General features: G+C 37.4%; 1 protein-coding gene across 2 annotated transcripts in view; it reads right to left on the minus strand.

The window, feature by feature from the left end:
* Nucleotides 1–24,579, minus strand: part of EPHA6 (EPH receptor A6) — a 369,996-nt gene that overhangs the window by 99,016 nt on the left and 246,401 nt on the right. For both annotated transcript variants that reach the window (XM_053970149.1, XM_053970148.1), the window contains exon 6: nt 18,297–18,421. In XM_053970149.1, coding sequence (XP_053826124.1) covers nt 18,297–18,421 — 125 coding nt within the window. The remainder of the gene's footprint in view (nt 1–18,296; nt 18,422–24,579) is intronic.

Raw genomic sequence — 24,579 nt, forward strand, 5'->3', positions numbered from 1 at the left:
TGCTTTGCTAGACAGGTCTTGGATGGTGCTTTTACATGAGAGGATGACTTGGAAGAACATTTATTCCCAGTCATTAGCTACTTGATAAACCAGTAATCTGTAATATTTTATGTGCTGCCTTAAGGCTAGGTTTGCTCCCTTGGAGCAGGATTTGTCTCCAAACTGAGCAGGAATGCCCTTGGCATGTGCTTAACAGGCCAACTGTGACACCCACAGGGCACCATATAGGTTTATTATACCATGCAGTGATATTAGAGCAGGTGTAAATTATTCAAAGGGTGCTTCCAGCCTGTTCAGAAGGAAATCTAGTTCACAGAAGAGATATAACCAGGAGAGGATTAGGTTTCAGTCAGATTCTGTCGGACTTTTAACCTCTTCTCAGCAATGTGCATGCACTTTTTAAATAAAACAAACAGTAGTTATAAAACCCTCTGAGTTAACTTCAGCCATGTGTAACAAATCACATTAGCACTGGGCAGCAGGTGGATCACTATTCCCCAGTAGGAATACAGGGAGATGGCTGAGAAAACCAGATTAAAAAACAAACACACAGAAGCAACCTCATGATTCTGCTAAGGGAAGGAGCAGGAAGAAGGCAACATTGATCAATATTAAAAATAACTGCATTTAACCTGTGCTTCAAGCAGTGGAAATAATTTGAGAAACTATAGTAAGAGGAAGTATTGATTTTTTCTGTAGTCTGTTACCAAAATTTGAAGCCGTGAGAAGTAGGTATTTAAATTGAAATAGTAGGATAAAATGTACATGTAATCTTATGGATAGAGACTATAATTAATACACCATCTAATTACTTCTTTAAATATAAGACTTCTCCCAATTACTTGAAATGTTGTAGCTTCACTTTCAACAGATATAGTGGATTTTAGACATACTTTAATGCATTTCAGAAACGACCCATTTTCTTCTGACAGAAGAGTGATAGGTGTGGGTTTTTTTTCTGATTAAGCTTACATGACTTCCTGTGAAGGAAACATCTTGGAAATCTTCACTGCAGATTATGTAAACAGCAGAGGCTTGATTTATACATGTATTAGCATGATTCAAAGTGCTCTGTCATGGCCCAGAGATGGGCAGAGACTTTATACTCTGGAATGCTCTGGAAATTTTTATTTAGACTCGGTAAGCCAAGGAAGAGACCAGCACCTAAGGGATTTCACTGTACAGTGTAATAGTTGCAAGCTGTTTCTTTTCCCTAGACTACCTTACTGCTTGATATCAAGTCCTAGCATTTAATAATGTACTGCTTCTTCTGACCTGCTGGAGAGATTGCAGAAAAAAACCTGATGGAATTGTAAAAAGAAATAGGGTCTTTAGGAGGAGGATGGAAACTGAAGTTTTTTCAAAAAAAATATCAGTGGAGATTCCCCAAGATCCAGTGACAAGATTTACTCCCTGAAGCCTGCAGAAAAAAAAAAAAAAAAAACCAGCGGCAGCAAAAAGTGGGAATGACTTTTGGAAAAGAATCTGAGAAAGATTATTTCTTTTCCAAATAGTTTCTTTTCCAAATTGTTTCCAAAATGACTTTTGGAAACAAAACAATCAATTATATGTTATTACAGGCTAAGTACTGCTTGTGTAAAACATACATTTGGGATACACTGCCTGCATAGACAGGGGTGTGGACAGGCCGGCAGCAAATAGAATTCATTATTTGTAGTTGGTCAATGACCATGAGCGTGACAAGGGCTGTGATGGTGACATTTAATCAACAAAATGGGTCCTTCAACCTCCTGAGGGGCAGCCATCTCTGCCTGTCCCTTCTGGGCTACCCCTGTCCCCTTTGGGCTACCTCCAGGGCTTGTCTGGCTTGTTGGTTCCTCACCACCTGCCTGGATTTGCCTGCAGGAAGCCCTGAAGGGTCCCTTCTTCCTGCCCTCCCCTGTCCTTTCTTCCTGCAGCCTCTCATGCCATCCATCCCACAGACTGAAAAATGATGTCTGGGGCTACACAACCTTAAAAGTAATAGTGCTGTCATATGGGCAAGGGGGCAAGATTTGTTACTGCACGTGAAATAGTGGAAAGGGAACCTGTCACCTTGGTCTGAGAACAAGCTTCAGGAGCTTGAGGAAAAAGTTGCTCAAACTCAAGACAAAATGATTCATAGCCAGAAACTTCCCAGGGCTGGAGTGTTTTGCACAAAGAATTCAGCCTTTTAGTGCTGGATTCATACGGAGAATTCTCCAAAGAGTGGATGCTTTGCCATCACTCCATTCTCTTGACAATTGATCTGCAGCCTACCTGGAAAGCCAGAGCTTTCCACAGAGATGCAAGGCTGGCCACTCCTTCTGCCATGATCTGTCCCAGGAAGGCTGAAGATGGACTCAGAACAAAAAAATACAATTCTAGTCTGCACAGAAGTATGGGGTGCTTTGTATTATTCTTGCAAATAGACCATATACACTCACTTTTGCAGGGATTGTGTGTTCAAAAAGTCAATTTTAAACTGAAGGGCCTACATGTACTTCTTGGATGTTAGTGCATGCTTTTCCCAGATCCTGCTTTCATGTTGTGGCAAAATATAGATATGTATCAACTCACTTACCATGCACCCTATTTTCCATCAAAAGGAAGCATGGTTTTATGTGCTAGAAGGATCTATCTCTAGTGATAGATTTCTGACCTAGACAGTGACGGGGCCAGAATCAATGGGAAAGGCCAAGGACTACATTTATTCTGTACTTGGTAACTACAGACTGCAAAATCTGCAAAATAAAACATAAGCTTAAGTGATATGGCTGTACCTCTCATGGCACATAAGAAGTAAGATAATATATAGTTGGCCACTATGCATGGTTCAGTGCTCACAAAAAGAAAAGGGACTCAAGAAATGCTCTGATGCTTTACATCAGTATCAGAGCAGCATTTATGATCTTAAGATGGCAAAGAACTCACAAGAAGCAGTTCTGAGAACACAGGGGCTGAGGGGTTAAACATGAGTTAAAGGAGTCTATCTAATATAATATATAACTACAAGACACAATCTGATATGAGAAAATTCATAAGACCTCTTCCATAGCCTACTGTAAATTTATCTTTGTGAAAATCTGTAATTAAAACATAAATATAACGCAAATGCAAGCTATGCCAATGTTATTACACAATGTAATACTAAGTCTATGACTACCTAGCCTAGTTAAACAGAATTATATTATGAACTTTGAAAATGCTATCTCTGTTTCTAAGGAAATTGTATTTTTCTTATTGTTTGTGTGATTCTTCTTGTAAATGGATTCAGTTCTGATTATGAGGAAAAGTGTTCACAAACCCATGACAGTTTGCTCTGTGCATGAACAGGAAAACCTTTCAGAATCAAATTCTTTCCTGCAGCCACCTCTGCCTATCTGAATCTGTATCTATCCTAATTTTATACTTGGCTTTATAGATAAGGCATTTTTTTCATATCTAAAGAGACAGACTGGCCGAGTGGAAGGCACAATGGTGTTAATGGTCTAGGACTAGACAACCTCATTTAATGGAGTAGCACCATCACAGGATAAATATTAATGAAATGCTTTCTGCTTCTGCAGTGCAGCAGAGTAGCAGTCAATATCCAGATGTTCTATTATTGTGATGATTAGCACCATTTTCTCATATAATTAAAAGAAAGGGGATTCCCCCAATAACACTAACCATTTAAAATAGATAACTCTAAATAGATAACTATATTAAATAAATAAACTATCACACACCGCACCTGTGGGAAAAAATTACTCTCTAATTTTATCCCCACCTTAGTACAGAGGAAAAGAGCACAGAAATAAAGACTTTGTGGACACATATAAGAAAAATATTGATAAAGGCAAACCAAAATGTGATGACCTTTAATCGCTTTAGACTCCTATGGCAATCAAAGAGTTCACATACTGATGTTATAGGTGAGAGAAAGATTATTTATCTCAAAACCTTTAGTGCAAAAAAAAAAATTCAATAGAAATTAAAGCTGAAATGCCAAATTTTGCTTGTAGTGCTGAAATAACCTTTAAAATATTAACTTTACCAGTAAAGCACTGATAAAATCCTGGCACTTTCAGGCATACGTGATTTGTCATCATTAATATTTGAGTGGCTGAAAGAGACATGGCTCTAGTAAAAATAGTATCAGTCTTTAGCAATTTAAAAAGATAACCAAATATAATTTGCTCTGATTTAGAATATATAATGGGAGCTATATACTCTTAGTCTAGCTTATTTTATGAATGACAATGGAGGTATTCAGCTCATTGAGTGTCACGAGTAACAAAAGTCTTCTTAAACTGACCCTAGGGAAAGAGATTTCCACCCTCTGCCAGCTAAAAGAGACTTATTGTACCCACAATTCAAGAGTGTGTGTGCAGCAAGAATCCAGGGAGAGTAACTGAATTTACTATCAGCTGTTTGCAAACACATTTTCTAGTCTATACCTATTGTCCTGCAACATGAAAATTCTGTATTAAGCCCCATAATCCTGCCTGGCCTTTTCAGAGCACTGCTATTTAACTGAAAGAGGAACTAACAGAGATTAAATCTATATACCACAGGGACCAGGTCTTTATCCTGTACACTGAAGCACAATGTCAAAGCTGAGTAAGTACCACATTAAAGTAAAGAAGATTTGGAGTTTCATGATTCAGGTGCTATAAATGTTTAAATAAAAGCACCAATAATAAAAAAGCATTTTTTATGAGACCATTTGGTCACATCTTTCCTCTTTCCTAGATACATCAGTCTGAGGAACACACACAATGTGTCCTACAGAGGAAACATCATTATTTTAAAGGAATGACTACGATTCTGGAAGACAGTAATGTTTACTGATCATAGCTCTAGTCCACTGTGCAACAAAATCTCCAAATTCTTCCTTACTTTTCCCATGGGATCAGCTATGCTGGCACTCCTTAGTCACCTGACCTTTAATGCTGTGCTATCCATTAGGATAACACAGTAGTTAATTATTAGGTATCATTAATTGATTAATCAGTTCAAATAGAATCTGTTAAAGACAAATAACATCAAACTGTGGAGTTTGTACTTTCTGTGATCAATAAAAACAGAGTCTCCATAGCTCTAATTTATGGAAAGTGCCTCTGATTTACAGAAAGTATATCCCTCTCACAACTAATTTTCCCCCAATGATTCTCAAAAAGTATTTTCTTTCTTTACAATAAAATATTTTCACAATACAATTTCTGAATGCCTGTCGCCCCTAGTCATAGCACCTTTGTCACCTTACACAGACTGCTGTAGATAAGGACTAATTACACTGAAAGCAATAAAGTTAACTACACCCATGGAACTCGGTGTCTGCCTTTGAAAGATGCTTTATATGTATTAATTTTGTGTGTGATTTTCTCCTGGAAAACTATTTTGACCTACAGTACATCTGTTAACAGGAATGCTGGCTGAGGATTTTAGAAAACACTTAAATGTTCAAAAATGTGCTTCTAACATTAATTACTGATTAAAATCTGATCAACAGGATTTGATAAATTTTTTATGTAACACAGAATGGTAGGAAAATTTACAATAAGAGAGCTAAAAGATACCATTAAGATGCTTAAAAAAATGCTCTTCCTAAAAACCCCTGTATCTCTGGTTTTCAGCTGAAACACAAACTTTTAAGGAAATTTAGAAAAGTGATTGCGAAGATCTGAGGACTAATCTAAACTAAGTAGAAAACTGTGGCAGCAAAGAAGCAGGACCAGAGAGAAAATTGCCAATGGCTCTAGTGTTTGCTTCAGAGGAGAAATCTGCAGCACTTAAAGGCATCAGCCCCTGCAAGGTTGTAACCCTGTCCCTTCCCTCCTTGGCCTCCCTCCTGATTAACCTGAGATGTAACAGTTTGGGGAGCTGAAACACTCAAGTGTCCTTTACCTGTTTGGCCATTCAATATTTTATATTTTGACTGTCTGTCAGTCAGCTCATCACTTTTTCCATATATGAAGTGAAGCTGTCAACGTGAAAAGGGGAAGAACAGATAACCAATCATAAAGAAAATACAGAAAGGTCAAACCCCAGACAAAATGCATTTTAATTGGATTAGATACTTGGAAAGGCAGAAATGAGTTGATGTGAGGTGAACCATGAAAAGCAGAAAATTAAATGAGGAGAGAGAGATGAGGACAGGGAGGCTCTAAAACAGTGTTAAAATTCTCAGCAGCACAGGGAGGTGAGGGCTGGGCAGAGCAAAAGCTGTGTGGTTCACACACTGGGCCAAGTGGGACTGCCAGGTGCAAAGGCAGCAGACAGGACAGAGCTGATTGTCCTGACAAGGAGATCAAAATGAAATAAAACCAGGCCTGTGCCTTAAGTTAGGGATGGAACAGGGTGCAATCCAGCATGTAACAAAGGCAGCTGGAGAACATGGCCTGGGTTGTCAGATCAGCACAGATATTAAATCCCATCTTTCTGGCACTAATAAGCTACTGTGACAATGGTTGTGTGCTAATTAAAAATATTTACCAGTGAAAACCTCTGCACCAGCACCTCCAGAAGTCTCTCTAACTTCTGTATATACAAGTGCCAGCTTCTCTAGCTGCCTCAAAGATTTTTCTTATCTTTTCCCTCATTTTAAGTTTCTTTTCCAGTTGTAAGGAAGCAGGAAGCTACTGAAAGCACTAACTAAATTTCTAATGTTAAAATTCAACTCTAGTAGTACTCAAAATTCACCTTAGGACAGTAAAGCACAGTTTCTCCTGGGATACCAAACACTAAGGTTTACTCCATAATGATGTAATTTACCTGCTGACAAAAAGAGTGCAACAGGAAACAGAAGCAATCCTGAGCATTTGAAGATTGGAAGGCTTCTGTGACTTTCTTTGCTGTGAAACAAGCCCAGAGAACTATGGATATACAGTGGGCTGATTCCCAAGTCATTCCTTCGGTGTATGAGGTTCATGGTTCACAATTCTGAACAAGGTCCTGGTCCCACTGCAGGTTCCTTCTCCTCATTCTTACCCTTAATGCTCCCCCAGAGGCCAGCAATCTGCAGATTAGTGGCTTTCTAAATTAAGTAGATTTGCTTCATTGTTTTACAGCTCATGGACTTTTCTTCCAGGAATTTCTGTAATTATTCCTTCAATCAATTTTGCTTGTAGCCTCCAAAACATCCCTAGGCAACAAGTTTAATTACAAACTGTGTTTAAAAAATACTGTGGGGCTTTTTTTTTTTTTAAATCCACTTTCTGACTATTTTGTTGAATATACTTTATTTTCTTGTCTACAAGAAATAGTGAATAATAATCCATATCAGTAGTATGTTCAGCCAATTTCAAAATATCTGTGTGGATCATAGTACTTCTAGTTAGAGATGGGAAGTAGGTCACTGGATAATGAAATATTTAAATTGAAAATGCAATACCCTGGAAGAAAGATAACAAAAAGGGAGAACTTGTGTGATGTGAAAAAAGTCACAGTCCAAACACCTGAAGGTCTCCCAGTTGCTGAGCCATGGGGGAGGCAATTTTCTCACACCCAGCATCACCAGCATGGGCAACATCACAGCTGTGCACACAGAACTGCTGAGTCCCTTTGTGGAAGAACTCAAAAGTCTGGTGATTCTATTTCCTACTGAAGTGTGAAGGCAACTTAAATGCAGAGAAGCATCTTACAAGGGAAGTGGAATTTCAGTACAAGAGCAATCCAATTCTTCAGAAGACTTCTGCAGTGAGGTGACGTGCTACAGTACAGAGCAGCCAGCTCTTTGACAACCCTCCCAGCAAAAAACCCTATAAACTAAACAAAATAAACCCCCAAACAACCCTTCCCCCTCCCCCCAAAAATACCAACAACCCACAACATATGCTCAAAGCTGTGAAAATCGATTCTACCAATCCAAAAATATAGGAAGGCACTGAGTCAGCTATGCAGAGCTCAGCTCTAATGGTGCTGCTGACAACTTGCCTTAATTCACTTAACTTCAGAATCCCTACAATATTCACAGGCAGATAGGGCCAGGATTTGGATTAGGGCTTCCTTTCAGTGCTGAATATTTTGTCAGGTTTGTAGCATCTCGCTGGGAAATTTTAACTGCTGTGGGATGTTTGCAGCTCCACAAACACCCTCGTAAAAACCACATTCTGGACTAAAACTACATTTTGTACTAAAAGCCTCTTGTGGAATCATGCCTTTCCAACTCCTTTCTAAGATGTGTTGCAGCCTTTTAGGATGTTAAGACAGATAGACTCCCTGGGCTTATTTTAAGATTGGTTTCAGCTTAGTTGGAATCTTCTACAGAAATAACTTTTAATATTAGAAGAGCAGACTAATGCAGAATTTTCTCTTTTCATTTGCTACGGAATGTTTCCTGCCTGGCAAATCCAGAAAAGATCCTTATTGTTATACAGCAGCTTGAAAACAAATTCAGTGGTATTAATAAAGCTATCACTTTTATTTAAGTAAGCAAAATATCTACTTTTATAAACTGAATTGATTCAGATTGCTATTCTGATTTTCTATTCTGGAAAAAAAATGACTGAAGTCATTAAGATTCATTTCAGACCATATGAATGTTAAATGGTAACAAGTCTTTCATATGCTAACTGTGAATACATGTCTTTGGTACAAATACTTCCCTTTTCAAAGAAAATTGGGATTTATAAGCATAGAATAATGTTGACAATATTAAGATAGATTTCAACTATCCAACAAAAATCAATTTTGGAGGAAGAACTTTGGCCCTAAAACACAAAGTCTGACACTAACTAATGTTTGGCTTTAATCAGTGCAATACAAATAATAAATCAGAGGCAAGAGGGAACCTGTTTATCTCTATAGAGACTGTGTATTGTTTTTCATTATGCAAGCCTCTTCAGATAGAAACATATAATAATTGCTGAAAAGTCACTGAAATATCACATTTTTTGGTGTATTTGTGAGCACATGCAAACATCTTTTTGTGTCTCATTGCAGGTAAACAGCAAACATCTATCTTGTAATGCTAACTCAGAAGGGCTGGTTTCACCTCTGGTGTCATGACTGTAGTGTAGAACTTGGCAATACATCAACAATAAACACAGCATATTCCTCAAGTTTATGTTTTCTTCAAACACCTCGGTGAGTTAATGGGGTGTAAAGCAAAAACAGCAATCTTTTTTCCAATTAATTGAACATGAATTTCAAGGGCAAAGTAAACAAACTAGCAAGTAAATCAAAAAGCTGATTTTGCACTTTCAAAACTGACACAGCAAGTTTTTGCTCGTTGTTTTTTTTGTTTTTTTTTTTTTTGAGAAGTGCCCATTTCTGATGTAGCTAACTTGAGCAGAAATATCATTTCTGGTGGTGGTAAAAACAAAAACAACAAGAAAAAATGTTAACAAAATTCACAGATAGATGTCAATACCTTTTCAAAAAGAGCTGCTCTAGCCACTAAAGAATTTTGTTAATATAATATGAATACTTGTATATGCATGAAAACCAGGTAGTTTGTGCAAGGTCATTGCAAATACAAGATGCATCAACCTGGTGAAGTTCCTACAGCAACATAAATGTGTTTATGAGCAGCAGGTGAATTCCTGCAAAAGACTCTAAAGCTATTAAGAGCTCGGTAAGGAGTGCAGAATAATAGGTTGTTAACTCAGCCATCCCAACAAGCACATCAAGAAAGGGCACTTTGAAACTATTAATGCAAATACATGAAAAAACTCAAAAGAAAAAGAGAGAATTGTAAGATTTTACTTGTTTCAATCAATCAAATAAACATTTGTGAGTTTATTCGGGTACAAACCTAGCAAAACCACAGGGGAGTTACTGAATGAGGTACAATTTTTATGAATTCAAGTTGGCTGATGAAATTATTAATTTAAATTAAAAGCTCCTCTAATGTTCATTTTGATTCCAACAACCACATCCCCACGCCAAACACACAGCTTTTGTTTAATACATAGTAAAGTGATTATACTGCTATTAAACAGGAAAGTAGTGGTTTAGTGCATTAAGATAGAAGGGCTCTCCCTAAAAGAGCTTCCTCTTTCCCTTTGGATATTTCTCCCTTCCTCCAGAATGACTGCTTTGGGGACACTGCTGCTTAATAAAAAAGATGTTGCCAATATTACACAGTCAGTGGCTTCATTTAATGTGAAAAAAGAGACCATTCAAAGAGGAAAACTAATATCCTGTCCTTTTCTGTGCTTAAAGTACAACTGAAATGCAGTCTCAGAAAAAAGGAGCCAGAGGAAAAAAAGGAACTTTTTTTGGTTTTACTCTCCAAAATGATGCATACCTTTGTACCTCTCCAGGTATCTCTTGAATACATTGAATATTGCAGGAAGAAACTGTAAATGAAATGATAATTGAACACTCCTTCATTTAGACAAAGATATAAACTCTTGTCTCAAGGTACGTATCTTGATTTAATCTGTGACTCCACCTTTATGGCTGCAAATCAACAATTTATGAACAGTAAGTCATTTGTATATTATGGAAAACTCTGTGCTAGCTTCAGTTTTTAAAAGAGTTTGGGCTCACAGAAGATTTTTTTGATTTTTAAAGCTACTTTGTATTTTGAGAGGGTCTAAAGGAAACATTCTGACTGGTCTTAGAGAAATGGAGATGTAGATATTGTATTTAATTTACAAATAAGGAAATCACTTTCTTTTAGATGACCATCTTAGGGCAGGTATGCTTGTTATATTTAGGTCATTGCTCACAAAACCTACCATTCTTTTTTGTAAAAATCTGTCAGACTTTCAATCCCAAAGTTTGACTCCTGAATTTCTGTTAAGGTATCTGAGGGAAATCCAACTCTATTATCATATCATATGCAACTAAAACGTACTGCACCTAAACTCAAAGGTGAACACACTGCAGGCAGTTAATAATAACAGAAACAATAAAAATAAAATGCTTTGTGAGTACATTCTCTATTGTGTTAATTCAGGATTAAACATGTTAAACTCCTTACCACTTCCTTTTGTGTAACTGATACATTATCTCTGACAAGAAAACATTTCTTTTTTTTACAGTATGTTCATCAAAATCATCTAAATGTTGTCCTTAGCTGAAACTTTCTTCTCTATGAATCAGCTGCTTCTGATTTTTGACCCCACCTAAACACATACTTAAGATTAACACTGGTTCCTGAGATTATTATTATTTATTATTATTATTATTATTATTATTATTATTATTATTATTATGCTTTAGTGGATAGAAAAAAAATTAATTAAAATAATTACTTTTATTAGCAACCAATCTTTGTTATCAATGGATTTAGCTTTCCTAGCTTTATTTGAGGTATGGAACTATTTGTGTTTTTTGTCTTGTAAGAGTTTGCATACCTCCTATGCTTATGCCTATGCCCTTGAAAGCATTTGAAAACCACTTATACAAAACCATTAATACACTTTTTCTGCATTTGTGCAGCTCCTCTAGTAGTTACTGTAATAAGCACTGCACATGTAATTTTCCTTGGATAAAATGGTATTGGCTACAGGCAAGAACACAAGATCAGCATACTTAAGTATGGGTTTTTTTTTTAGTATCAAATCCACCAGGCTTGCTTAAACAGCATTATACTTCTCATCGAGAGTTTTTGGTTCAGCAGGAACAACAGCAATACCTCTATGGGCTACTTTATTATTAAATACAAAAGTTCAGAAGCTGTTTCTAAATAATTGACAACAATGATTAGTAGACAAGCCAAACCAGGCATCTAATAGAGGTCTAGCTTAGAACTTCTTTGTTAAAAACTTTGCTGCCTGTAATTGATATTTAGATGCCAGATTTCTTTTTCTCCTAATAGTAATTACATTGGTGACATTCATAATGGCTGCTGCAAGGTCCTTAGGTTCTTTCCTGCAAGGCAAAAATTATATCTGGTCAGAGAGTCTGGTAATTAGTCACTCTCATTTTCAACAGTTCTGAGACCTATTTTTTTTTCCTCTTTTTAGAATCTGAGGCTTTTAATTTTTTTCCCTTGGGAAACTGGGTTAATAACAGCAGAACAGAAAAACTAAGAAGCTTGTTTAACACCAGTTACTATGCTAAAATAAGCTAGGAGATTTCATTTTAATGATTATATCCCAAAGCACATTTGTAGTGATTATTTTTTAAAAACATTCAGCAGACATGGTTCGTTTCCCAGGAGCTACAAAGGGCTGAGAATGCCTGAGGTGCTGATCAGTGCCCTGGTGCCTCCCTGTGACATGCTATGAACAAACACTAAAAGCAGCCTAAAACTACTGCTCAAAAGCTCTTGTACATCCCAAATCCTCAGCACTTTTCTTTTGATGAGAATTGTTGAAAATGTAATGAAAATGTATTATTGCACGAGTCCTACGTTTCTTGATTCCAGTCATATCAGAAACATTTTACTTGCAGGCAGCAGATTGCTACTTATGCCTTAAATGATTTGAATAATTTGAAAAATATTACAGAAGAAAACTGCTTATTAAAAAAAAATATTAGCATGAAGTTAAAAATTGCCCAGCTGATCTTTTGAAGCAAACAGCGTTTTATACTGTGTATACTCAATAAATGGCCAGATACCTGAAGTGCTCAGGTGCTTATCCCTACTGTTGTTAGTCTGTACCTCTTCCCCAATCCCATCAATGATGTTGACTTTAAAATTTAGCAACAGGGATAGCAACAATAAAGGAATATGCCCAGAGAAAGAGCCACACCAGCACCAAACAAACACCTCTGCCCATGGATAATGTCACACAGCCCCCAGGCTCCCTTCAGCCTCATGCCACTGGGAGCTGCTGCATACATTGTTCTTCAGGATATAAAAATCTACCATAAAAGAAAAATCTGAACCAAAAAAGTGACAGCTGGTGCTTAAAGGAAATAGGGCAGTTGGAACAGCCATATCAGAAAAAAATGTGTCCCTTCTAACTTAGTTAACACTGTGCAAAGTGGTGACTAAAGAGGCGGAGAGGATGGAGAGGTTTGGCTGTTTTAGTAGTAGGAAGGTTGAGGGTCAATGAACTCCATGCAGACCTCAGAGAAAGGCAGAGGGCTTTACAAGAGAAATGACTGATTTTACTGCATGATTCCAAAATTCCACCCAGAAATTCTGAGGACTGAATCTGATCTACATGAGGTGGCTTCTTATGAGAAATGTTCCCATTTTATCTATTGGGAACACGTGTGGCTCCTGTTCACTGAGGCTGATTCCAGCCCATACTCAAGCATGGTCAGGTTAATTAACGTGAGATCATAAGGCAATATCTCCTTAGCTGGAGAAGACACAGAGGAACATCTGGTGTCCTCTAAACTGAGATGAGTCTCATGGTGTTTATAATTTTTCATATTAATTCTTATAAAAATAATTCTGTCATTCAAAACATTATGCACTGGGAGTCTTAAAATCTCTCATTATTCCTATAATGTAATCTACCTAAAGGTCTGTCACTCAAATTCAGGATGTCTCATTTTAATTCATATTAATGATTACTCAAAGAAATAGCAGTCTTTGGTTTAATATTAGATTTTAAGACTGAGCATCATTTCTTGTATAAGTTAAGTGAAGACAGCTGTAGACTGATTGAAAAATTAACAAGGTCATGCTGCTTTCTAATTCTTTAAATCTGGTACTTTCCTCTATCTCTCTGCCTCATCAGCTCTTCATCTCTTTTTCAAATCTCATTGGAAAACTAATTTCCCTCTTGCCTCTACTGCTCAGATAGTCTCTCACTTCTATTTATTAATTCAACTCTAAATAACACTGAGATGAAGGAAAAGTAATAGCTGACATCCTACATATCCTGTCCACTCACTTTCCTATGGAGGTGGGTTAATTTTTTTATGTGAAAGCTGCCTGTGAGCTGCAAATTCAGTCTCCCAACAAAATGAAGTAGTTTGGCAAAAGTATTTGGCTTTAAATTTCATCAAAAGACAAGAAAGCAAAGAAATATCAGCCCTCTCCTCCAAATCCCGATTCTGAAAATATTCTCTGGTTTCTCAATTTAGAGATTTCACTGCAATGCCTTGGGTTACTGCTTGGGTACATTCCATTAAAATCCCTTCCAGACAGGTTTCCTTAACCAATTACATATTATCTTTTGTGTAACAGGAAATGTAATCCAGCTGGTGGGCTTGGGCCACGTGAGAGAACAAAAAACACCTTAATACAGCTTGGTATGCCTAATACAGGTCTTAGGGAGCATTAATTTTTGATGATTAACTTTCTGGGTTTGGATGGAAAGGGGAGGAATAAGTGTTTTCCAGTTCAGCTGCACAAGCTGGAGTGCAGCTGGTGAGGTTTATACCCACTGTGTGCTGTGTTCCCTTTCCCATGGGGGAATTCCTACAGAAGGATTCAGTGTCACTACAAGGCTCTAACAAGGCCCCACTCCTTCATCTGCCTCAAACATAAAATGAGAGGTAAAGAGATTATGATGCCCTGGAATCCTGCAAATAGCGCAAGCTTTGGTCAGTGTCTGAATAAAAGTTTAAAAGTATAGAAGAAAAAATAATTGCAATTAGCAATGGCACTGAGATTATATAAAAGAGTTTGATTTTTAAAGGGAAAGACAATATAGCCCACGAGAGATTTTTTTCATTTTAGAAATAGTGGTTATGGATGATATCAAAGGATCATAAAATATAATGGAGAGAGTGCAGAATAGGGCAGACACCCTGTATCAACAGAGATAATTTGCAATGTTTAGCAAATTTGTAATGTTTGGGGTCTCAAGACCCCAAAAAATGTCTATGAAGAAAAGCTTTTATGAGCATGTCTTAGATCTCCAAGGGCAAACATTTAACTGATCTTCTGTGTGTTGCTGTAAAAACTCACTTATTGTCCAAGGCATAGACTTCAGACTGTTCATAATCTACCTGAAATCAGGTATTTCAACTACCAAGCCTCAACAAGGCAATTATTTCAGGATTATAATATTCTCTACCTGGTTATATCACACAACTATTCAAACAGTGGAAAACCCTTTCTCTTTGCTGTGACAGAACTCGGAGAATCTTGGACTGAATGTTGAGGAATTTCTGTTCTCCTAGGCCAAATCAGCTCTCCAATTGTGTCCTAGGTCAGATTTTGTTCACTGTATTTTTGGCTGAAAGGCTGCAGAACAAAATGACCTCTTGTCAGACAACCACATAAAAATGTACCAGTGCGCTCCTAAATAAGAAACTACAAATTTGTGCAACTGGCTCACGATGAAATTTTGTTATTGGCACAAGATTTTCATTTTTAGAGACAATATTTCGTGAAGTTCTGAGTGTTTTACAGCAATTCCTTGGAGAAATGAAGGTCATATAGGAAAAGGTACTTTAAAGCAGAAAAATTACTGCACTGCTTTATTGTACTTTGAAATTAATGTATGAAACCCTATTTGTAACTTATTGAGACCTCTGGGTAACTTTCCTTCTCTACTTTATTTCTTTATAACTTGGTAGTCTTCCTCAGAAGAATATTTTTAACAGAGAGGACTTGATCTTTTGATAGTTCTCTGTGAGTAATTCGTATTTTACAAGAGTATAAATATAAGTTTCTTGCATAACTGGCACAGTGTAGACTCTTTCCCTTCTTGTGCTTCTTCTGGAAATGCATGCAAAGATGCATCTTTATGTTCCATGTTCATCATCATTAATTTGTCTTCCTTATGAAGTTGTTGGAAACTGCCCCATTTTGTGGAGTGCTTACAGTTTATTGGGCAGCTATTTGATTCCTGAAGTTTACAGGTCTTCCAGAAAACGTTGGGAGCCCATGACAAGATACAACTTCCATTTGTGAGCCACAGAATTTGTGAGCTATTGGTGATAATTAAAAGCAGGCTGCTCCCCTAATGTGCTCACCTATGATGTACTGACAATTTCTCAAATGTCAACAAGGAACCTTAAAAAAAAATAGCAGTAATACTTGTAAAAGTTTAGAATCTTGCATAATTCTTCAGAGCTTCAAGAAGTAAAGCAACTGATATAATCAGCTGAATTTGAGGAATTGAGTGTTTGTATGTGATGGAGACATTCCATTTCTTATATTGTTTATCAGAACAAACCCTTTATTAAATGCAAATGACAGCTAGAAAGGGATAAAGATGGACTGCAAAAGTTGTTCCATTTTTCTACCTAATGTGTTTATTAGTAGCTAAGACTACTGTTTTCTGCCTTTTTCTTGACTCCCTAAGACATTAATAAAATTTCTGACCTTTTCATATTTTACATGTTCTTCTTTAGCTGCATTTTTTGGTCTCTGTTAGAGGGATGTCTTGGTGATAAATTCATACTAGATCCAGTAGAAAATTATTTCAGTCTTATCATATTTCCTGTGAGCATGCAACAACATCCCTATTTTGTCACTTCTGCTGAGAACAAGAATGCTGATATTCCCCTGTTTCAGAGTCCCTGGGAAGGCTGAGAGATTACAGTGTCACTGGCCACATCTAGCCATGTCATAACACAAACTGTGCTTTTTAATATACAGAGCTCCACAGTGAAGAAGAAAAAATTAACTGGAACTTAAATTAAATTAATTGTGCATATTAATATTTTCTGGCTTTGAGGTAGGAACCATCCCTTTTTCTTTCTCAATATAAATTTTCATTTTCATTTGGCCACTACACTTAGCTAGTGTTGTAATGTATGCTTCTTGATTTAAATATGATTAAAGCAAGATTTAAATGTTATTAAAGTGGTGTGAAATAAGATTTTCCAATTTAATGCTGTAAATAAGCAGACTGACTTGCAGTACTGGATTATTAATCTCTCTGATCTAGAACCTGGTCTCCAAGAGAGGTCTTGCAAATTACACCTGTGCCACAGCACTGGTAGATGCCAGCAGTGCATTTATCTCCCCTGACCTCAGAGGAAAGAGTTTATAGATAGAAGATGCTCCTTATATATTTTAAAAGGTGGACATGGACAATTGTTCTCTTTTTTTTTTTTTTTTTTTTTCTTTTGTAAAAACAGATAAGAGTAGTTTAAACTTTTATCTAGCAAAGAGTCTTAAAGCCTGTGCATGTAGTCTTGCTGCACAATGGTCAAGGCTAAGGAATAAGTAGACCTCTAACAAAAATTATTTGCCTTGTCACTCAGCACTGACTGGTCTTGGCACAAAATCTGTTGAGAAAGGATTTTATTAAACACATATCTAAGATTTATAATTTAACATCCATATGAATGGCTATAGATCTTTGGAACTGTTCCAATTCAACTGAATAAAATCTCACAATTTGTCATATTTAACTCACCTCTTTAATATCAATGAAGAAAAGAAGTTCAAGTCATAATGGGGCTTAGTATGATAATGGATCAGAACCTGAAGGACTTCCATGAGTGTAGGAAAATAGGGTTCCTTGCTGTGACTTACAAAATATTCTAAGCAATCCATCTTCTCCTTCTAGCTGTCCTATTTAAATGGTTTGGATTTTTTTCCCAGTTTATCCTTTCTTCTGCATCATTAAGGCTGCATAATCTCAACAGAGAATTCAAGGAATAAAATTCTCAGATATTTACAGAGCCTAATATCCCTAATCCTTTCTTTCATGACTTGGTTTGTATTTCTGTTCTTTGTGACCTTCATGCATGCACATCAGTTCCACTGTGACTTCAGATGGGGGCAGGGAAACTGCAAGAACTGACTTAGCAGGGAATTGCTTAAGGTACAGACACCAAAATCTTCCTACGTCTTCAGGACTGAAGGCACTGGTCAGCACAGAATTTTTTACTGGTACCAGGCCCTGTAGCAACTGGAAATGACCAAATATGTTTTGTGCTTATGGAGTAGCATGAGTTATGCTCAAAATTATGCTTTGCCAACACCTGCTGTATGTACACCTTGTACCTTTACTTGTAATGCATGTTGTAGCTCTCTTCTGGGTGAAATTGCCCAGTTTTGACAGAGCAACAGAAATTCGACAGTTTCTCTCTCTTGTAACCTTTTGTAACTCTCTAAACAAGGCTGGTACACTCTATCCTTTAAGCACATATTATTGCTTTATTTAGCAATAATAAATAAATACATATTTTGCCTCAAAATGAAATCACGTTCCCATTCACTTTAATTCTGTTGCATCAGTGTCACTCTAATGTGAAGTTTTTACAGTCCATAGATCAAAATATGTTGAAGCATGTGATCCATTTATCCATGTTTATAAATGTAGTTACTATGAGATGAGTAAATGTACAATCTGTCTGCTGCTCTACTCGATTCTGGTGTGAAACAAGACAGTCATTAACAAGTTAGAAGCAAAACAACAAAAAATCAGCACAAAATAAAATGTCTGGCATACACAGCATTGTACGTGGGGTCAAGTGAAAAACGTTTTAAAAATACTATTAAAAATACAAAACACATTGCTCTTTAGGATCTGAGTGTGGGTGATGCTGTAAGTGAGACCTACTTTCTCATAGTACTTGATCTCGTAGTCCAGAATTGCTCCATGGGGAAAGTCCGGCTCTTGCCAGGAGAGGGCAATGCTGTTTTGGGAAGCCCAGTCCTTCCTTACCATACCTATCAAGGTGGGTGCTGAAAGGGAAAAGGATAACTAAGGGTTAAAGACGAAGCACAAGGTTTATCCTTCCAACCTCCTGTCTGAGGTACCAACCCGAGGCAACTTGGAGTGACCTCCAGACAGAAAAGCATGACAGATGGCAATTCTCAGGGAAAGCATTTAACCTGGAATGAATGGCTCAAGTACACGCTGGTAACTCCTCTGCTGAAGTGCAGAGCAGCTTCTGAAAAATGGCTTTGTGCAAAAATACAGAAAAAACGCCTGGGCTGGGCCCTGCCCCAAGCAGGCAGCACTGCTGGCTCCAGGGACACCGTGTCCAGAGCAGAACCACATTGCAGAGGCAGCAAATTCTGCATGCAGGTTAATCTTCATTGAATGTTATGACTCAACTGTTTAGGATGTACGTTCAGTTTACTCCTTGGGGTAAAATAAAGCGACACAGCTCAAAACAGATGCAACGAATCCCTTTTCTGGCAAGCCCTCTGCGAGGTGTCTGTGTGCACCAAGAGCCAGCTCCTTCAGGAGCCCCTGGAGGGGATTGGGGTATGGGCAAACTGGGGGGCAAAAGCAGCTTCTGGAAGGGGCCCAACATGCATGGATGCACCCAGGAGCCAAATTATCTCACTCTGGGGTTAACCAATTTTAACAACCAGTTTTTCTGCCTTTTTGGAAAAGAAGGTGCACGGTTATCTATGCAATGATTTCAAATGGTGCAAAGATTCTGTTCTAGAAAACGATCTTTGCTTATTTTATTAATCTGGTCAAGCATGTAAAAATATTCTCCAGACACTAATGTGGTTTAAATAGTATTGATGTGCAGCTTTCCCAAATGTTACAGCAAACCCAGTCATATCATTCAACAGTCTTGAACACAACTAAGATCCACAATCCAGCTACCATAAGTGGTCCATGGATTTCACTATTTGTCTTTCCACTAAAATACATTAGCTTATTACGCACCCTCCCCCATTCATCTCTTTTCTGAATCTTACTTAACTTCTTCCAAGTTTCCATGGAGTTGTCTCCTAAAAATAACACATTTTTATTCCTTCTGGTTTTATCTTTTGAACGAAAGAATCTCCCTAGGAAAATGAAAAGAGAATCTGCTTCTAGTCACAAAATTTCACGCCTTAGTTCTCTTTCCTTTAAACATTTCAGGAGGCTTAAGAAATGAAAACAACAAATTCTAGAATGCAAACAAACACTGAAGAAAACAAGACCATGTGTTTGTCTTTGGAAAAAGGGAAACTCTATACAGAGACATAAGCATTTTTCCCTGTGATAATCCATTTATCTGAGAGTGAAAATTAACTTCCATCCAGTCTTACCTTTGGGCAACTATTCTGTGGGGTAATAATTTTGTCCCCTCTGATGTGAAAAAAAAACCCAACTCAACACATAACACCAGAAAAAAACCCTACCAAAGTGTAAGAGCTTACACAGGAAACTTCTACACCTTTGCCACTTTAACCACAGGCCTGATGCAAGTGTTTCAGAGGAAAAAAAGAAAATATTCCTGCCATGCAGAATAAAAGATTAACCTGGTTTTCAGGAAGCCCTTAAACAGCATAGTGTAAATAACTGAACAGAATAAACCACAAACTAATAAATAAAAAGCATTCACAGGATTTGAACCAAAATGTTATCCCTGGGCAGGTATAACTACTCCCTCAGCTGAAATGAAATTTTTACTCTTGAAACTGAGGGTGAAGTTGAGCTCTCACAATATTTCTCTGGGGTACAATCAGCTTCTCCAAGCAAGATATAAAGACAAGTCAGTTTAAAGGAAAGCAGGAGCTAGCAAACATGGATTTGTAATTGCTAAACACTGATCAAAGGCCAAGGAAGGCACTGCTCACATAAATAGTTTTACTATTTATTATTTTAAGTCGTTCACTGGCATTGAGCTGTGATTTACAAGTGGGTCTGAGGGAGCTATAGAAACCTGTCAGATACATCTGGTACCCCCTGTGTGCCTGCTTAGAGGTGATGAGCATCAGCTGGGCCACCTTCCCAGCACACTGCAGCTTCATCCCACAGCATCTGGGAGTTCACTGGTCAGACAACCCAATATTTGCAAAATTATTAAGATTGATGACAGAAAACACCAGGTTAAGCTGTAGATAAAATGATATTCTTGTCTCTTTTAGGCTCATAAAAGAGACACTGTTGATAAAACACGTCTTCAAATTGTAGCCTAAACTTTACAAGCTTTTCATATGTACTGCATGATGGTGATTTTTCTTTGTGTTCTAACTTCTAAATTTATACAGCAATTCATGCATGTTTTCAGCCTGAGCTCAACACAGTAATTCTTCCATTTGACGAAGTGCATTTCAAAAGCACAGTCCTGGTGCATTGGAAGATCCTCCCAAAACTTCAGTATATTAAGTATATAAATATTAAGTATATTGTATAATTCAGTATATAATTTCCTGGGAAAGAACTCAGTCAGAAATTAATGGAACAAAATTACTTTAGATCTCCCCTAAACCACTTGTGCTTGACCTGCACTTGAAACCAGCAAGCCCATACAGCAAGGCTCACATCACACCTGTGGCACTGTGCCGGCACTGAATCATCTAAATTCAAATGCAGAGATGTGCACATAAAGCTGTGAATATAAAAAGTGTATTTGTGTTTTCATCAAGTAAAAAAAAAAAAAAAAAAAAAAAAGTGTGGTTTTTAACAAAAAGGCACTGAAGAATCACCACTGACCATTTCCTGTATGTGCAGAAAAGGATGATCCTGTGTTTGCCAGATAGGATTCCAGTCAGAAATTTATTGTATGAAGAAACAGACAAAAAACCCCAAGTAATTAAAAGCACAGCTAGCTGAGTTTCTATTTCTTTTGTTGTGAAGTGCTACTAAAGAGCACTCAGTTCTATGGAGAAATTTCAGCTCCTTATAACTGTTGCTCACCAGAGCAGAAGTCAATTAGACCTTAGAGATCCTATCCACATGTTGTTAAAACTCTTTTTAACCAGAAGATTGTAAGATAGGTAAATCCTATTTTCCCATTCCTAAAGGCTGCTCTAATGTCCCTATGAATCAATGAGAAGTTCTTTTAATTAGTTGTTTCAAATCCAGTAGCTGCAGAAGAACTCTAATATGGTTACCCAGTGAAAACATTTCAAAAAATAAATGCTTAGAAGAGCAGCATGGGTTTTAATCACTTTAAGGGCAGCATTTTCTTGCCATTGGTCCTAGGCTGAAGGGTGATTTCTGGCTCTGGAGCTCAGCACTGATCTGTGTTTTGTACAGAGGATTCTTTGCACCATCTGTTTTCTTCTACACTGTTGTAAATTTCTTGAATTAGGATGAGTCATCTACAATGTGGTGAGCTCCTCATTTAATTTAGTCCAATAAGCTTCTCGGTCTTTTCAAATTTTTATTGAATAATGGAAGTTCATTCTTTAATTCAGAGAGAGCTGATTTTATTCTAAATTCCTTTGGCTTCTCTTTTTCAGAATCATTTTTTTCTCATGCACTACATACAGGAGAGAAAATGTGTATGTTAAACAATGACTGCATCTAAGTGTCTTTTCCCTAGAAAATTTCTTTTTCTGAGGCTGACTTCCATTATCCATAACTGTCTGGCTTCAAAATAGGTGATCTGTAGGGTTGCTGAAGCTTTTTTCCTGTAGTGCATTTTCTAATTGTGCTATTTCTTGTTTCACACTCCCAAAAGCAGGCAAAGAAATGTCTCCCATTTCCAGGACTGAACAGCTTTTATAGGATGCTCATTCGTGGTGAGGAAGCTTCAGACCCTATGGCAGCTGATGACCAAAGCTCACCTGATACCTGTTTATGCATGGAATCTTCCACCCCTTCATATCTCATCTCAAATGAGAATTCTCTTTGGTGAAGAGAAACCATGACAGCTCAAAGGCCTCCCCCTTTCTTGTCACTTCCTTGTTAAAAAAAAAATCTACCATCAAATAACAGCTGCAACAGTTTTGTCCTCCTCCTTCCTTCCCCCTGAATTGTATTTGTTTTGCCCAAAACCAATGAAGTGCCAGCAGATACAAATTTGGAGAGGAGAGAGTGAAAGTGGGATCTGAACTGTACGGATGCTGTGGGGAGCAACTTCATTCCTTTGGACAGCATCCTCATGAAAAGGCTGTGGGTGTCAGTATGGAAAATATTTGGGGTCTCAATATGTAAAATAATGCCATTTGGGATCACGTGTTTAATTCAGTTTGCTGTTTCTATACCTCTGCCATTGCCAACAATGACACAAATTGCATAATTAATTGTAATTCTTTCCTTGAGACCTCTGACTGCTTCAAGGCATAGGAGAGATCACACTCACCAAAATATAGGGCTTTGTCACCTGTTTTCTGAGCAGGGGCTTCCCTTCAGAGGAGGGAATCCACCCCTGTCCCTGCCTCTTCCTCCTCTCTTATCTCAGTCACTTCTCAACTGCAGTTATGGGAAAATACTGACTAAACTCTACTCAAACCCCTTGCTTCTCTTTTAAAACTCATTAATCCGTGTAGGTTCACCCGACAGAGGAGGAAACCTGCTTTAACATCCTGCAGGGAACCTGCATTCCTCCTGTTGGGGATTAAGTTCTTTCAGTAAGAGAAGGACAGTTGAGGGTGGAAGAGATACCAGTGCTGTAATGAGTAATTCACATTGACTGTGTTGGGTCAGAGAACAAAAGAAAACTATTTTCTTGATCATGAAAAAAAAAAAAGGGCTTCTTCAAGTTTCAGTCACAGGTTAACAGCACAAATTAACAGTAAACCATGCTTAACCCTATAGAAGTTAGAGTTATCTAATAATTCCAAACCCATTAAACAAAAATGTTAGGAAATCAATGAAACAGTATTGAGATGTATCAAGGTCCAAATCTCAAGTGTTCTTCCAGATGGTAGAAACACTCTTTGCACTTTTTCTCTACCAGAAAATGCTATTATAATGTTACAGTGTTTCACCTGCCTATGTTCTGTAACTATATTACAATTCCTATACTATTGGACACTGAGTATGATTTTATATTATAAATATCAATAAAAAGAGCACTGAGGTTTTATTCACAATGCTACATTTGGGGAAAAAAAAGAGACATTATTTCAGGGCACAGTAAGAAAAATATTGCTTTTACTTCTGATTCTAGGAAGACTATTAGAAAGGTTATAAGCAGTAGAAAGATGCTGTCTTAGAGAAGACATTTTACTCCAATAACAGAACTGGAAGCAATGAAACAATATTTCCTGATCAATGGTAGTGCCTCCAGTGTTTTACCTATTTGAGCTATTTGCCAAGGGTTTTCCAGGGAAGTTAAGAGGCCTGAAGCCTTGGTCCTGCATTACTAATGCCATGTGTGAAGCATATGATCAGTCACCTGAAGGACGTAGTTGTGTTCTCTATCATCCAGAGCAGTCTTCACTCCTGCAGTATGGTTATTAATCCTCCAGCAGAGATGCAGTTCATCCTTCCTTTCGTGTTTGTTTGTTCATCTTTCTGTTGCTATCTTTGTAGGATAAGGGAAGAAAGAGTATCTTATGAACAAGGGATGTGATAGGGATCCAGGAGACCTCTGTTTATATTCTTTTCTGGTTGTGCTCCAGAGATTTTCTTTAATCTTTTGACTGAGCTATCTTAACACACAATGTGAATGTCAATAAGTTCCATTATTTGCAATACGTGAGCACTTTCTTGTCAGAAGTGTGAGTGTGTGAATATAAAAGACTAAAACCTAAGCGCAAGCTGACATGGGAAACAAACCACTGAAATATGAACAGATATTAAATTTTTATTAAAAATATCCCCAGTTCATAACCCACCTCTCTATATTAAAGATGTTCACATGGATGAAACATCTTCAGGTTTATACTGAATTCAGCAAGAATTTGTTTTCTTACCACACAAGCTTGCTTTCAATTAGTACAGTGACTACATATTTGATTCTTCCCATAATAGAGTCTCTTATCTTCCTAATAATTTCAGTAGTAATTCACAGTTACAGTGCTTGGAGGGGATACTATTAGTGGCACTAACCTTGGAGTTCAAAGTTGAGCATGGTGTTTCCCTGACAAAGCATTACAGCTTGCAAATTAACAAGTTTGGAGTTTAAAAAAGTATTTTTTACTTCATTTTCTTACACTAGTTCCCTAAAGGTTTGCACTCAAAAGAAAGCAGAGCAGCGTGCTTCTTTTGAAGC

This window comes from Vidua macroura, chromosome 2 (assembly GCF_024509145.1).
Source record: "Vidua macroura isolate BioBank_ID:100142 chromosome 2, ASM2450914v1, whole genome shotgun sequence".
NCBI classification, from domain to species: domain Eukaryota; kingdom Metazoa; phylum Chordata; class Aves; order Passeriformes; family Viduidae; genus Vidua; species Vidua macroura.